Source organism: Elaeis guineensis, chromosome 11, assembly GCF_000442705.2.
Source record: "Elaeis guineensis isolate ETL-2024a chromosome 11, EG11, whole genome shotgun sequence".
Lineage (NCBI taxonomy): Eukaryota > Viridiplantae > Streptophyta > Magnoliopsida > Arecales > Arecaceae > Elaeis > Elaeis guineensis.
This window is the reverse complement of record NC_026003.2, coordinates 15,379,403-15,394,082: the sequence shown is the minus strand read 5'-3', so window position 1 is coordinate 15,394,082 and position 14,680 is coordinate 15,379,403. Positions and strand designations below refer to the sequence as shown.

General features: G+C 36.6%; 1 protein-coding gene across 1 annotated transcript; it reads right to left on the bottom strand.

Moving 5' to 3' along the window:
* Window positions 1–553: 553 nt before the first annotated feature.
* Window positions 554–12,258, bottom strand: LOC105061549 (uncharacterized). The gene is given in 6 exon segments (XM_010945637.4): window positions 554–1,291; window positions 1,294–1,344; window positions 1,347–1,699; window positions 6,937–7,160; window positions 10,602–10,756; window positions 10,875–12,258. Coding segments are annotated over 6 exon segments (2,265 nt in total). The 5' UTR covers window positions 12,046–12,258; the 3' UTR covers window positions 554–980.
* Between the last annotated feature and the right edge of the window lie 2,422 nt (window positions 12,259–14,680).

The window sequence follows — 14,680 nt, the reverse complement described above, 5'->3', positions numbered from 1 at the left end:
TTAAAAAATAACTAAATTATTTTCTCATCAACTAATAAAATAGATGTTTAATTTTATTCTTAAAATATTCTATTTCATTTTTAATATCTTCATTATTCAATATCCAATAATTCAATAGTTTATTTTTTCCAAACCTAAAAAGTATAAAAAATATTATAAAAAATATGAATAAATTATAACAATTTATCCAAAAAAATAGTAATACAAAAAATATGAGTAACAAATTTGAAAGCCACCTTTTCATACATTAAAAAATATGAATAAATTATCTTTTTATTTAAAAATTTTAAAAAATATTCACCTAGAAAAATATAAATTTTCATGTAAATTTTTTTTCCATGGAAAAAGACCGTAAAGTATGAGCTAACTTGATAACATTTATGTTGCATCAATCTTTTGTACTCCCCTTTTTTGAGAGAGAAAAGGTAAATAAAATAGAGAAAAAGAAAAGATCAGCATTGTTGCTTTAGACCATGGTATTAAGCTATATTTTCATAATTGTGTGGCTTGCAAGCTTAATTGCCGGAAAAAAAAAAAAAAAAACAATCCTAGATGTATGAACATAAGACTTCTCTGTATCAAAAACCATATATCTCACGAATCACAATATTTGGCAATCAGAACTTTTTACAACTGCCATACCCCTGCAGCGCCCAGGGGGGGATGCTAGTTTACTATAAATCCAGTGGCTTCCAGCTCTATCCCCAAGGTCTGTATCATCGCAGCAAAATTTTTTCAGAAGCCTTGCCTACCGTCAAAATGCCTCCAACCATCCATATGTCAGATACTCCCTTGGTTATTCCATTACGTATCGTTGCGACTGTCCATCAAGCTAGCTAAATTAGACACTCTAGCATCTTAAGAAGTTTCTTTCCAATCCTTATCTCAGCACACAATGTCAGGCCAATTGCTTTGAAGATGTCTGTTTGATTCCCTCCACGTAGACATAGTGCATGAACCTACGGAACTTTTGTATTCTCTCAAGCTACTCGTTCTTCTTCACAGTGTTTGTGGAGTTGCTCATAAGCTTTCACAGAAGTAGCGGTGAAATTTTCCATGGCTTCAAAGAATTGTCTCAAAATTACTTGCAGGCTGCTTGCTTCAGCTGTTTGGGCCTGAGGCACCTCTCCATATAATGGAAGACGATTCTGGCCAGGAACTAGCGCTAGTTTCTTGTTTAACGCATCCACTTCTTTGTGAATCTCTTGTGTCCTTTTTTCTACAGCCTTGACCCACATGTCCAAATCTTTCCTTGCCATCATCCGTTGGTGCTGTTCAACATTGTGCTGCTCCAGAGATGTCGTATGGTGGTGGCAAAAGCCTGTATAGAATTGAGCGCTTCCCTTCAGAAATCTGGTCCATAACCTGTGACCAGCAATTACAGATAACAAAAACAGGCGGAGCACCTATTCTTCCAGGAGAATAAGGAGGAACCCCATCAGCTGTGTCTTCGGGCTTATAATGAAGACATAATGCTGCCCATCCATTCAAGGCTTTCACATAGTTTTTCTGAGCATTAATCCAAGTAGAGAAATTGCTAATCCACTTCAGCAGCTCCACTTCAAGCTCCATCATTGAATTGATATGGGCTTCACTGAACTTCCCATGCAATGCAATGGAATCTAGACTTCTAGCTTCTAAGATGGCTTGATGCTGCTTCTGATGGCATTCGAGCATTACTTTCCACATTCTCTCGAACCTGCAAGAAGATGCTTATTCATTTAAAATATTTTCACAACAAAGGCACAAGGAATTTTAACAACACTTGCCCATCCATTCACATGCATGTGCAGCCAAGCTTGTGTGACACTCCATGTACTTAGAATCTGCAGATCCTCTCCCTTGAGTAAAAATCTATGAGAAATATCTGAATTGTATTGTAGAAGTATCATTGCAGAAAAGATATACAAATGTTTAAGAGCAAAAGGGACAGTTTTTGTAAAACTAGTTATTGTCACACTTGGATTAGTGCAATGAACAGAGGAAAATTAGTATCGCTAGAGGAAAGCCAGAAAGTAGAATATTTTAGTCAACCAAATGGAAGGTATGTCAAACGATTTTCCCAACATTTAATTAATTCCCCACAAATTTAGCAAGGAAGCCTGCAGCCTGTTTAGCAGTATATGCAATTTGATATTATTGACAAAAGCATGTGTCCAAGAAGACCTCTAATTTTATTAACAATTTTATACTTAAGCCCAGTCAATAAGCTTGCAGCATGAATAAGAACCATTGATGATGGTAAACTTACAGCTTAAGGACACATGCTTAAAGCACAAGGAACAAACTTAGATACAACATAGATGATTGGATTCCATCCTCAATTCAAGTTTGACCACACCACAACTATATATGGACCAATGAGCCAGGTTTATGTCCAAACTCCTAAATCTAAATCTTTTCTAAACAAGTATGACTCATGAAAATTGGCAGACCCCTTAGATCTAATCCGATTGGAGAGAGAAGGAAGCAGTTCCTTTAATCAACTCGACTTGGATCTCTAAAGAAAATAATAATAAAAATAACGAAATTTCAGAAGTAGCGCTTTAGAACCTTTTTGCTTTATTAATTCCATAAGAAAACTGAACATAACATCACTATTCATACCAGTGAGGTTTATGGCCTGAAATCCGGTTAGATTCCTATTCTAGTCAAAAGAGGTTAGGATTTTCTTAGAATAGAAGTGATTAGTAGAAATAATTATGAAAAAGCTAAAACCTTACAAAAATTAGATCTCAACTTTTAAATCAGCTTCACCTTCTGTCATGTTGCCTAAGTCCTCCAAGATTAGAAGATATAACTTAGTCAAAAGTTTCCAACAAAGGCAAACTTTCGGTTGATCACACATTTGAGAGGCTTAAATGGTCTCAAAATTAGTCATCTAGATCCCAAGGGACTATCAACAGGTCACTACAACATAGATCTCAAAAAATCACACAACTTCAAAAGAAAAAAAACAAACAAACAGAAAAACAAAACAAAAGGCATCGAATGTGAAAGTTACACCCTTCGGAAGTTTTATTACACAAATCAGCCTTGGATGTAGTGAATCTTGCTCCTAAACCCCTTCCAGACCTATCATAAGTGGCCAAATTGGTCCATGAAGGATCCAATGATTCTCCTAAATCAAAAGCAAACATCCAAAAGTCATGAAGTGTTAAAATAACCACTTCAAATACTTTCACCTAGTCCAACTTGGACATACCAGACCCAAAATTTGATTGTTGCGGTGAAAAATTTAAGTTAGCTCCTAGTCTTAAATATAAAACCAGTTTAAATATGATAAGGGCCATGTTGGCTCAGAAACTATTATATCTAACCCTTCTTTTCTTGAGAAAGAGCCCTAATACTACCAATGCTGGTCCACAACCCAAATGGAAAAGGTGGATTGTTGATGCTAGGTTGCTAATCAGTCATAAAAATTAGTCAAAATGAGGATCTATAAAGCTGACTCTCATCCGCAAATAGTAGGGAAAGGACAGAGAGTTATAGTTTTAAGAAAGCACCTTGTGTTCTTAGTTGGGATTTTTCAGACCTGTACCAATTTATTAGAAGGGGTAAAATTCAGATAGATGAGAGATAAGACTGACTTGGTCCGTAAGTTTCTTTAGAAGTCCTCTTCCAAAATCAATAGCATGAGATCAATTTCACTAGTAAAAATATAATCAATTTTTATTAGATGTACGGGTGTGCAAAAAATTGGCTGCACCGCAAACACAATCCGAACCAGTCTTTTTAGCTTGGTTTACATCATTTTTTTTTTTTTTTTAATTCAGTTGGGTTTCGGTTTGAGAGAGCCTTGAACTGAAAAATTCAATTTAGTTTCAGTTTGAGTTTTCGAAAAACTAATTCAAACCAGCACAACCCGACCCAACCTGAACCATGTGTATATATATAAATACATATATTCAAACCGACCCAACCAGACCTGACTCATATGTCTATATATAAAAATTTTAATTTTTTATTTTTACCTCATACTTTCTTTTATATATAAGATATAATATCAACTCGATAAACCGAGCTGACTGAACCAAATTTTTTGGATCGACTTCAAGTGGTTTTTGTAGATGGTCAGCTTAGTTTTGGTTTCAATTTTAGAAAACCAGTTTAAATCAATTCGATTTCAGGTTCCTCCGACCCGACCCCACCCGGCTTGTGCACACCCCTACTTAGATGTGATCAACCATCCATTTTAAATGTTCATTTTCTTCTAGATTCGTGCATTTCTTAATTTTCACAAAATATAACCATTCTATGATCATCCTTCCTAGTCTCAATATGTCTTGTTTATCCTACCTTTGTCTAAGGAGCATATTATTCTTATTTCCAAACACTTCTATAGAGATATCACCTAGAGTTCTGGTACTGGTAGATGCCATTGGTATAAATTCATAAGAGCTACATAGCCCAATCAAGCACAGTAAACTTTTCAATTTTCCAGCCACAACCCAAATATGCCCTCCATAGATATCTCATCACGATACCACATTCTATATTATTTCAAGCAAGGTTCACCGTCTCCAAATCAGATATTATACGGGTATCATTCTATTACAGTGTCAATGCACGATATGATATGAAACAATAAGGCATGTCGAGTATCAGTATGGTATGAGATTATTACTGGTTTGGTACCGATGACAGTACAGTACCGACTGATATAGCAAATCTTGATTTTAAAATATATTATATTTTTGCATATTGGTTAGATGACTTCCTTATACCTCTATCTTTCTAGGGTTTGTAAGATCTATTTTTTCATATTTTTGTGAAATAAGTTTATTTCCTATTTGATCATGTATGAAGTTCATAAATAAAACATAGACTAGCAACGAATACATGCAATGCATGTTTAAGGGAAAAAATAAAAGTAAAATTTAAATTTTATTTGTTTACTTTTGGGATTGTAATTAAGCTACTTTACTTAGCAATAATTAGGATATTTATTTTTTTCTCATTTGTTCTACTACCATAATTGTAATTATGGTTATTTTCACATTTGTTGACAGCCAAAAGCTTTAATCTTTTCCTTATTTTCACAGGATGTCAGAGAGAAACAAAGGGAGACTTATTTTGCTTCCCTAGAAGACAAGAGAAAGATTTTTTTTTCCTTATTTGCTTACATTTGGGATTTTTAATTTTTTATCTTATTTTTCAAATACCAAGATCGTGATTAGCTTTTCTTGCTTATTTGTTTACAGTTGGGAATTTTCAACTTTATCCTTATTTATTTAGTGCCAAGAACTTACAGGTGTTCTAGAAAACACGAAAGGTTATTTTTGATATAAAATGTGATAGATAGAGTGTAGAGAAAATATTCACTGATCTGAAACTGTCATTTTTTAATGGAGTACAAGTATATGGCATTCCAATGTACAAAATATATGAAAAAGATACAAAACCTATGCAGAAACTTTTGCTAAGTCATAATTTGGCTCCTAGATTTTTCAACTTTATGGCTTTCATTTGCATAAAAGGCAAAAAAGAGCCTTTGACTCCTGGTATTTATGTCTCTTTCTTACACAGTGCACTAATGGATCTAAAATCATCCCTTCTTGATCATGTAAAAGAGCCAGAAAATTGATATTGATTCTTACTCACCAATATCAAGCCTCCATTTGCCAACATTTGAAAACAAGTGATAGGGCATGTGTTGTGTGAGCTTTCATCTTTAGATTCACACTATCAGATTTTTCTACTATTTGAGGTGTTATAGATCTGACCCACAATAAGAAATGTATTTCCAGTGCTTTTCAGAATAATTTTGATGTGTATCAATCACATTTATTTGGTCATAAATAATAGATGATTATGTTGGATATTAGCCTGTAATCAAGTTAGCCCAGATGTTCATCCATGCTTTCTGCATGCAACTTGTGTGCAAAATTGAGTTTAGCAAAATGTCTGAAGTTGCTAAGATGTAAGGTGCAAGCATGATCATGTTCACTCAAATTATGTATTTGCAGCTCAAATAAAAGTGGAACAAAATGGTTTAGTTTTGCAACAAATGTAACAGCATGCAAAATGGAAGCAACCTCTCTAATGCGCTTCAAAATAAATACAAATATAGAATTTATGACTGTCTCCAGAATCTGCATGCCAGAAGGCTTTGACAAAGGATGAAAACTAGAGTTTTTGTCTAAAGATAGGCATTGGTATTTGGATCACCTCTTATAAAACCTCTTCATGCTGACTTGTCTACTTAAAGAATTTGTTGAAACTCTGCCCACTGATCTGCATCTAACTGTAAATTCAAATAGGCCACATCTAGTTTCAACTTAAAGATTTTTTAAAATCACTTTACATTCTATACCATCTTTCTGACAAGATATTCAGCCATCACAATGTATTGGTTAACGAAGAAATTAATAAGAACAGTCAATGAATATTACAACTTACATGAGATCTACTTTCCATCCTTAAGGTTGATGATATTTCAAAATATACTTAACCCAAATATGGTCATTCAGAATTACAATTGCAATCTTAATTCAAAGAATAAGTTATTGCACAAAATCTCATTTAGCATAATTAAAGAATACTAACTGTAGCATTTTGCTGACCACAATTGAATCATCCTCCTGAGAACATAACTACAGCAAATAATTCATAAGTGTAAAATGTAAAAATTGGCTCCAAAAATGATAATGCATCATCATATAAGAAAAGCCATATAATGCTCTGAACAGTAAAAATCATGGATAAACTCCAACTAATGGATTACTTTACCAACTGTAAAATATCTTATACTGGCATGCACAATGGCACATTCAAAACATGTACAGACACATATAAGCATGCATCTATGTATGTGTTTATGTATGCATACATAAACCCATTAGTCATTAGTGTTTGTACATATACAGAGAAAATCTATATGTGTAATTAAAAGTAAAAAGAACTCCCGGGTATGATAGACTGTGAATGACATACCCTAAAATAAGCTCATTTATCTGTGGCCACAATTCTTCATCCCTCAGCTTATTTATCTTATTTGAAATGGTGTCAATAACCTGGATAGCTATCCTTATCTTTGTAGATAACTTCCTAATCAAGGATCGGGTAGCATCAATTTTGTGAGCTTCCGCACCCTTTTCATCCAAGTGTTTTAGCCGTTTGCAGTTCCGATCAAGAAGTAACCGCATCTTTTCCTCAGCCTGCAAGAACATGGTAGCATTAGGAACAATGCAACACAAAATAATATAATTAATAAAGTAAATCAAAGCATAAGCACTGATCTGACATGATCAACTAAAACAAGACATCTTCCTGGTGATAAATCTAGAATTGTCAGAGTAGAGAAAATTTTGTTAAGATCACAGATAAAAAATGGCACTAAGCCAAGATAAGATGGCAAGTTTAAGTAGGGACAATTGCATAAGAAATCATGTAGCTTGACTAGCAAACGAAGCCTCAGGAATGAGAAATAATCTTTTAACAAAATTGTTGATTCAGCAAATTACAAGATGCAAGATGTTGAGGAAACAGAAGCTATCACTGAACAAGTTGTACTATAAAATCATAGGAGGGGTAATTAGAATAAAAATCATGACTACAAGAATCTATCAAGAAGAACACCATTAAAGAAATCATCAAAGTCATTTTCTTTACATGCTAATGACAAGTATTAAGGTAGTTAACATACCAAGGAGTCCTAGGAAGCATCATTGCGATCCCATTGACAGTCTACAGCTACACCACATAGGTGGCATGTGAATGCCCAAAGTTCTAGATTTTCTGATATATGTTAAATTCAAATGCATATAAAAACAAAATTTACATATGTTTGTACAGGTGTAAGGGTAAAGCTAGATAGTTAATAGATATATATCATCATTTACAATACTTAATAGATATATATCATGATTTATGGTGTTTAGACAGAGGATTTAAATTAATATCACACACTAAAGCTACAAATGTTGTTAAGACTGGCTAGTTAACAGCTTCACAATGTCAAGTCATTTCATTGTATCATCTTCAGCATGTACTGGCCATTTAGTTTGTTTAGCTTCTTAAACACGCATTTGAATGCTTAAGTAACTGTTTAATCTGCTATTCTGCTTAATCATCTTGTATATTGAGTAATGATTTGCTTGAAACAATGATGTACACCATCCTTATTGGCATATATGTACTGTGCAATGCACTATCTAGAATATTGGATGATCAATTGTTTTTTTTTTTCCCTTTAATTTCATTTCTAGCATGTCCGAAGGTTGTCAGATTGCCTGGGAGGTCCTAGGTGTTAGCCCTTGACAGACCTAGGAAGAATGTCAAGGCAGTTAAGCAGATGCCTAGGTAAAAAGGTTCCTAAAGTTTAATATATAGTGCTATATATAGTTCATAAAAAGCACATCCAGGATAACACTTGATAAACAATGAGGTTGTCAATTACTTAAGCTATGCAATAATGAAATCTTTTAGTTACTTCAGTTTTACTCAATAATTTCTGTCAAGTGATTTAAAGCATTTAAAGCACCCTAAAAACAACAACATGTTCAAACATCAATTAGAACAAATAGACTCAATTACTTCTCTCTTGAAGTACATACCTTTTTCACTTAAAGCGAGAATTAGTTAAAAAATTAAGTAGCTTCATAAATCAATGAACAACGTGCCTGCCCAAGACAGTTGCAGCCCCTAGGTGGCCAGGCACCAACCTAGGCACTTGGACAGTCATCTTACATGAAGACTTGGTAAGTGCCAACCATCTAAGTAGTTGGATTATCCAAGCACTTAGTGGGACCACCTAGGCATCTATGTGGCTGCATATGACAACCTAGGTGTGCCCTTTAAGCATAATATATCGCTTATGATATGTAGGATTGAAGATGCCAACTAAACAAGGTTTATTATGTGCCATGAAAGTGACCACAAACAAGGATGATTACTAGGTCTTTGTAATTAAGGAAGCAACAACAATCCCTTTTTCATCTCTATCCCCACCAGCCAAATAGCCACTTTCCATTCAATTCTTTCCATTTTGCATCTAGCAATTGTATCTTCTTTAGTTTCACCATGTTCTCTCTTTGTTCTTCATTGTCTTCCTCCTGTTTTTTTTTTTTCTATTTAAAATGTTCAAATGATTAAATTTGTATCATATGTGGACTGCCTACAGATACTTTTCTTTTCAAATTGAACATAGGCTTGTCTTTTTCTTTTCAATTTTAGCAATAAGAAAGCTATTCATTCTATCAAATCCATAGGCATGACCATCCAGTGTGATAGGATATATATAAGTGAACCCCTTTAATAGTTTTGTAACTTTTAATTCCCACCAAATAATTAAGCATCCTAGAGAAGCTTGATCAGCTGAATAGTTTCTAGCAGTTCGGGAAAAAAAGAAACTTGGAGTGCATTTTTTGGCTTGAAGCTGTTACCCATCTTTGCTGCACTTACTCATAATATAATATTGTTAAAGAAGAAAGTCAGGTGAAGATTCTATGACTATAACCTACCATTTAAATCCTTAACACATCCTACATATCAGCTTGTTTTAAACTGAACATAAATTTTGACTACTTAACCATTAATTCATTATTAAACTTAATGAGTTTTCACAAAAAATTAAGGATGGTAATATGCTTAATGACTTCAAACCATTTTGACAACCTTAGAGACCATCATCTTCAGTTGATTGCCATTCAAGTTTCATTTCCTTAATGTCACTTCTCTGTTTCATTGTTTTCGGCATCAATTTACCCCATATTTTCATCTTAAAAATTATAATTATCAGGATAATTTAATATCTAAAATAGTTAGGTAAAGTAACCTAATATAGTCATAATTATTTCATATAATTACATGACAAATTAATATTATAAAAATGCTCCAGCATACGAATCAACAAAACACAACTTTTCATTGGGCATAAAAAGAAAAGCTAAACAAGATATCCATGTTGTATGTTGTATATGAATTATGGACATTACCTTATGTTGTATAGATTGACTTGCATTAAATGTAAATATCTAAGTTGATTGTCAAACATTATGCAAATCTAAAAAATATAGCAGGATATTTGAGTTAACCTGGTGGACTCCTAGACATATGCCCATCAATCGGCGTAACCCAGGCAAATGGGAGCTGTCCAAGTACCTAGGTGACTGCCCTTGACAACATTTATGCATGCATATTGAGAAATAAATTTAAACATATTTATTTATTACGAACACAGGAAAAAAAATGAGACCAAAGTAGTACTAGAAGTGATCTGGTGGGCATTTGGGAATGGAACTGTACAAACCAAAGTAGATATATTTATCTTTATATTCTTCAAGAAAAGGCCACCAAAAAATCATTGAGTGAAACAAAGGTGGTTTGTTTATCATACAATTAAACAAGGAATAAGAACATGATTTCAAGAGTAAGCTGAAGAAAATTTCGAGCCTCCAAATCCTCCATCCATGTAGAAGATTCACAGCATCATTCAACATCAATAAACTAAATGTGACATGTAAAATGAGGTTCAAAGCATGAGATTCTCCTACCATAGATCTACCGTTGAATTTGTAAAATAACCAAGGCCAAGACAATACAAAGTTACATCAAAAGCAGTAAGTACAGAAATGCATATCGAGAGTGCACAGACATACCCTGACTTCTTCATAAAGCTTCATCTCCCATATATACAGCTTCTGCAGTGTTGAAGAAAGATTCCCGGAACCCGATAACTTATCATCATCAAACTCTAACAAGTCACCACCTTTAGGAATGGAAGGAGTCATCACAGACACCATCCTTGATGAAACTGTTTCCCAAAATAATCATAACAGAATCTTATAATGTGCTTGTGGGGGAAAAAAAAATTCTTTGCTGCATGAACTAACTATTTTGATAACAAGAAAGAATTTAATGAGTCCCTTCACCTTCATACACAGAGCTGTTGCGGTAATACGGCTGCTTCCCCACCTCAAGCATGCCAGAGAGCTCCCTGGCCGACTCGGATGCCCTGTCAAACTGGGCCTTGATCTCACCCACGATCTCGGCGTCCTCGTGAAACCTTCGAGGAGCTGCGACATTCTGCTTCTCCTCCTGCTTTCCCCACCCACCATGACTCACCACCTTCTTGTCCACCACCTGCGGCTCGTTGCCTGGCTTGTCATCAGCTGTCACCGACCCCGCCTTGCGACCATGCGAATGGTCAGTGACACTACCACGCCCACCCGCATTGGCCGATGTGGTGGCGGCGGAGGTGGAAGCCACAAACTTTGGGTCACCATAGGCTTCCTTGACGACCTCGATCTCGTCCTCTTCGAGGTCAGGGATACCCTCCTCATCCCTCGCCTCCTTGGAGCTCCGGCTGGGGGGGTACGAGGCGAAGAAGCGGTCGTAGGAATCGAAGGGGTTCAAAAAGTCCCAAGTGGAAGTCCTCGGCGGTGAAGGGGGAGGCGGCGGGGCCTTGGAGGAGGAGGACGAGCCCGTGCTGGCCGCCGGCGGAGGCGGCCGCTGGGCGGCTGGCGGAGAGGAAGAGGATCCGAAGAAGCCGCCGCCCCCCATTCCACCATAACTGTAAGGAAAATAGGGGTAGGGCTGAGGGTCGTAAGCCACCGAATTAGGGTTCTGGGCGCCATAATAAGGGTGGGCGGCGGAGTAGCCGAAGCGGACGGTCTCGGGGCTGTCGGGGCGGTGCTCGACGGAGACAGAGTGGGGCGGGGGCTGGCTGCGGGCGTAGTACAGGTTGAGGAAGGAAGGGGCTGGGAGAGTTTCGGGGGTGAGGTGGTGGTGGGCGGAGGCACCGGCGTCGTCGGAGTCGGAGTCGGAGTCGGAGAAGTGGATGTGGGAGCCGGAATGAGAGTGGGAGTGTCCGGCGACGGAGATGGGGGGAGGGGAGTCGGCCTTGCGGTGGGAAGGGAGAGGGAGTACGGGGGAGAGGAAGCGGTGGAGGGAGGAGGCGAGGGAGACGAGGGAGTCGGAGTAGGCGGCGTGGGCGGTGGCGAGGGCGTAGCGGTAGCGGATGGCGTCGGCGAGGAGGTCGGAGCGGCCGCGGCACAGGGCCACCGGCTCCTGCGAGTCCAGCTTGGACCCGCTGCAACCCATGGACCAGAGAGGGAGAGAGAGTGGGGGAAGCGAGGGGCTCGGGAGAAGGCTCAGATCATCACATCAATGGGAGGTAAATGATCGGTGATGAGGTAAGAGAATATAGACGGAGAGAAAGAAGAGTCGGAGGAATCGAGTGGAGTGACAAGCTTCTACTTTAATTTTTTTCTCTTGTCCGGTGCCAGCGGAGAGAGCGTCATCGTTTAGCCGAGAAGAATGACAAAATGGAAGTGGACGTAAAATTTCTAACGAAATTTGTCCGGAGAAATTAGAGAGAGAGGTCACGGTCACCGTGCGAGAGAGGGGCGTCTTTGTTTGTCTTTGCACCCTGACGCAGGTCGGTCGCGATGCGACGATTTTAGATGTCGACGGCTGGGTCCCACTCGTCCGACGAGAAAATGATATTTAGTCACCGTCTCAAGATCTAGATTTTTTATTATTACATGTTCCACCTTGTTGGAAAATAAGATATTAAAAAAATATATTTTATTAGTATTTTTGAGGATTTATTGATAAATACTCAACTAATTATCATGCACGTGGCCATATTAAAGATGTTGAGCGTATCAATTGGTTATCATGTTGAGAAGAGTATATATATTATAGCTATTACATTTCATTGCAAGTTCTGATAGGTTTTACTGTTTCTATCAGCAACTTATTCATGCAGTCAATTATTGTTTATACTATTTGAATTGTTTGATCAGCTCGAAATAGTGCATGTTGTAAAATAATACTTCTAATCCTCTTTTGATTGTTGAACATGAAGGCTAGCTTCAAAATTTTCTGATCATAATTATGATGGCCCATCGAGCAACTCATGGCACTAAGATATCTAGAGCTTCAATAATTTCTCTTCTTCTTATTTTATGCAGGTTTGCTAGGTGCTCTTTCTTTATGGATTGCTCAAAATTAACTTTGATGGGTCTCTGTGAGGTATTCAAAGGGAAGCAGATTTTGTTGTTTGAGACTGTAATGATAGTATGCTTCTAGTTGGTTTAAGAAAAATTTATGCTATATCGATCCTTATGGTATAGAGTTAAAGGTAATTTGGAAAGAGCTCACTAATATCATTAAATATTTACAGTGCAAGAAAATAATTTTGAAAGGTGATTTACTCATTATCATTATATAGATGTCAACGTGCAAATGTATTCTGTATCTTCCATTCCTATATTTAATGAAATTTAGCATATTATCTTTTTATTAAATTATTTCAGAGTTGAACATGTGTTAAGAAAGATCAATTTTGTGGTGGATTGACCAATGGATAGTGACGTCAGCCTCGAGTTCCATACAGATACTGTTTATCCTTCAAAGCTTAATCTTCTATTATAAATGGATGCAATTGAATTATGTATCGTGCTGTTTTATTTTTTTTTATTTTTATTTATTGTAAAAAATAAATAATAATAATAATAATAAAGCAGAAGATCAACCTGGTCCGCAACGTAAATCCAATAATCCCAAAATAAAAGAAAAAAGAAAAAAAAATATTCGTTTCCCCTCTTTAATATGACGTGTCGGGGTGCGTTGAGCGAGCTCGTGCGGGTCCATAACAACCACCTACCCCATGCCCTGGCTGCTAGGGTACAAGGCTTTTGTCCTTTGTCCTTGACCTGGAACGGAAGTTACCTCGCATGGAAGTAATTTTTTACTTGGTTACGAAAGCTAATGTACTTGGTTGGGTGTGGATTCAACTCGGTTAATAAATCCAAAGGACATGCAGGACCCCCTCGCCATGCTGGCTTACGTATAAATCGTTGATTGTGAAAGAGTGGGAAAAGATCAAAGAGCAATCCAGAAAGAGGTGGCTAGATTTAACCAATTAATCTGTTTAGTTTGACCTAATTCATAGGCTGGATTAAATTTTTTATTTAATAAAATGATCAGGTCAGAATTTATATTTATGATCCATTTTATAAACTGATCAAATTTGTGTTGACAGATTTTTGATCTATCTTACATTCAATCTTATCCATAGTTCGATCCGATCCAATTGCCATCTTTAAACTCAAATCTGCTGATCATCTTCTCGCAGTTTAAAGTTTTCCTTGTTTCTTTTCAAGTTAAGGCATAAAAGCAAACTATTTTCGCCCATCATAACATTGTATAGCCAATGGCAACAAGAAACGAAAAAATTATGGTGGTAGAAACAATAAGGACAACCATAAAAATGACCAATAAGAAAAAAAAAATGCTGCTTATCAAATATTATGTTTTAGTTACTCAAAAGATTTTTGTTTAAAAAAAAATGATGTATCATACCTAATGTACAATAAGAGGAGGAAAAAATAGAAGAGAAGAAGTGAATAAGGGAGCAAAAAAATAAAAATAAAAATAAACACAGAGAGAGAGAGAGAGAGAGAGTGAATGAAGTGTAGGTCACTGGTTAGCCTTATGTGGCAAAATATCTGATAGATGTGGCTGTTGAGATTCAGACAAAATAAGGGCATTGATGGAAGAATGGTTGGGTCGTATGATGCCCTGGAACTTCAAAAATTCTTGCTGCTCTCGCTCTCTCTCTCTCTCTCGTTGTGGCTGACGATTGGATCTATTTTAGAGTAGGGTGATCAACTTGGAGCATCTTCTTACAATGAGAACCATGCCTTGTATTTGAATCATATCTATCATG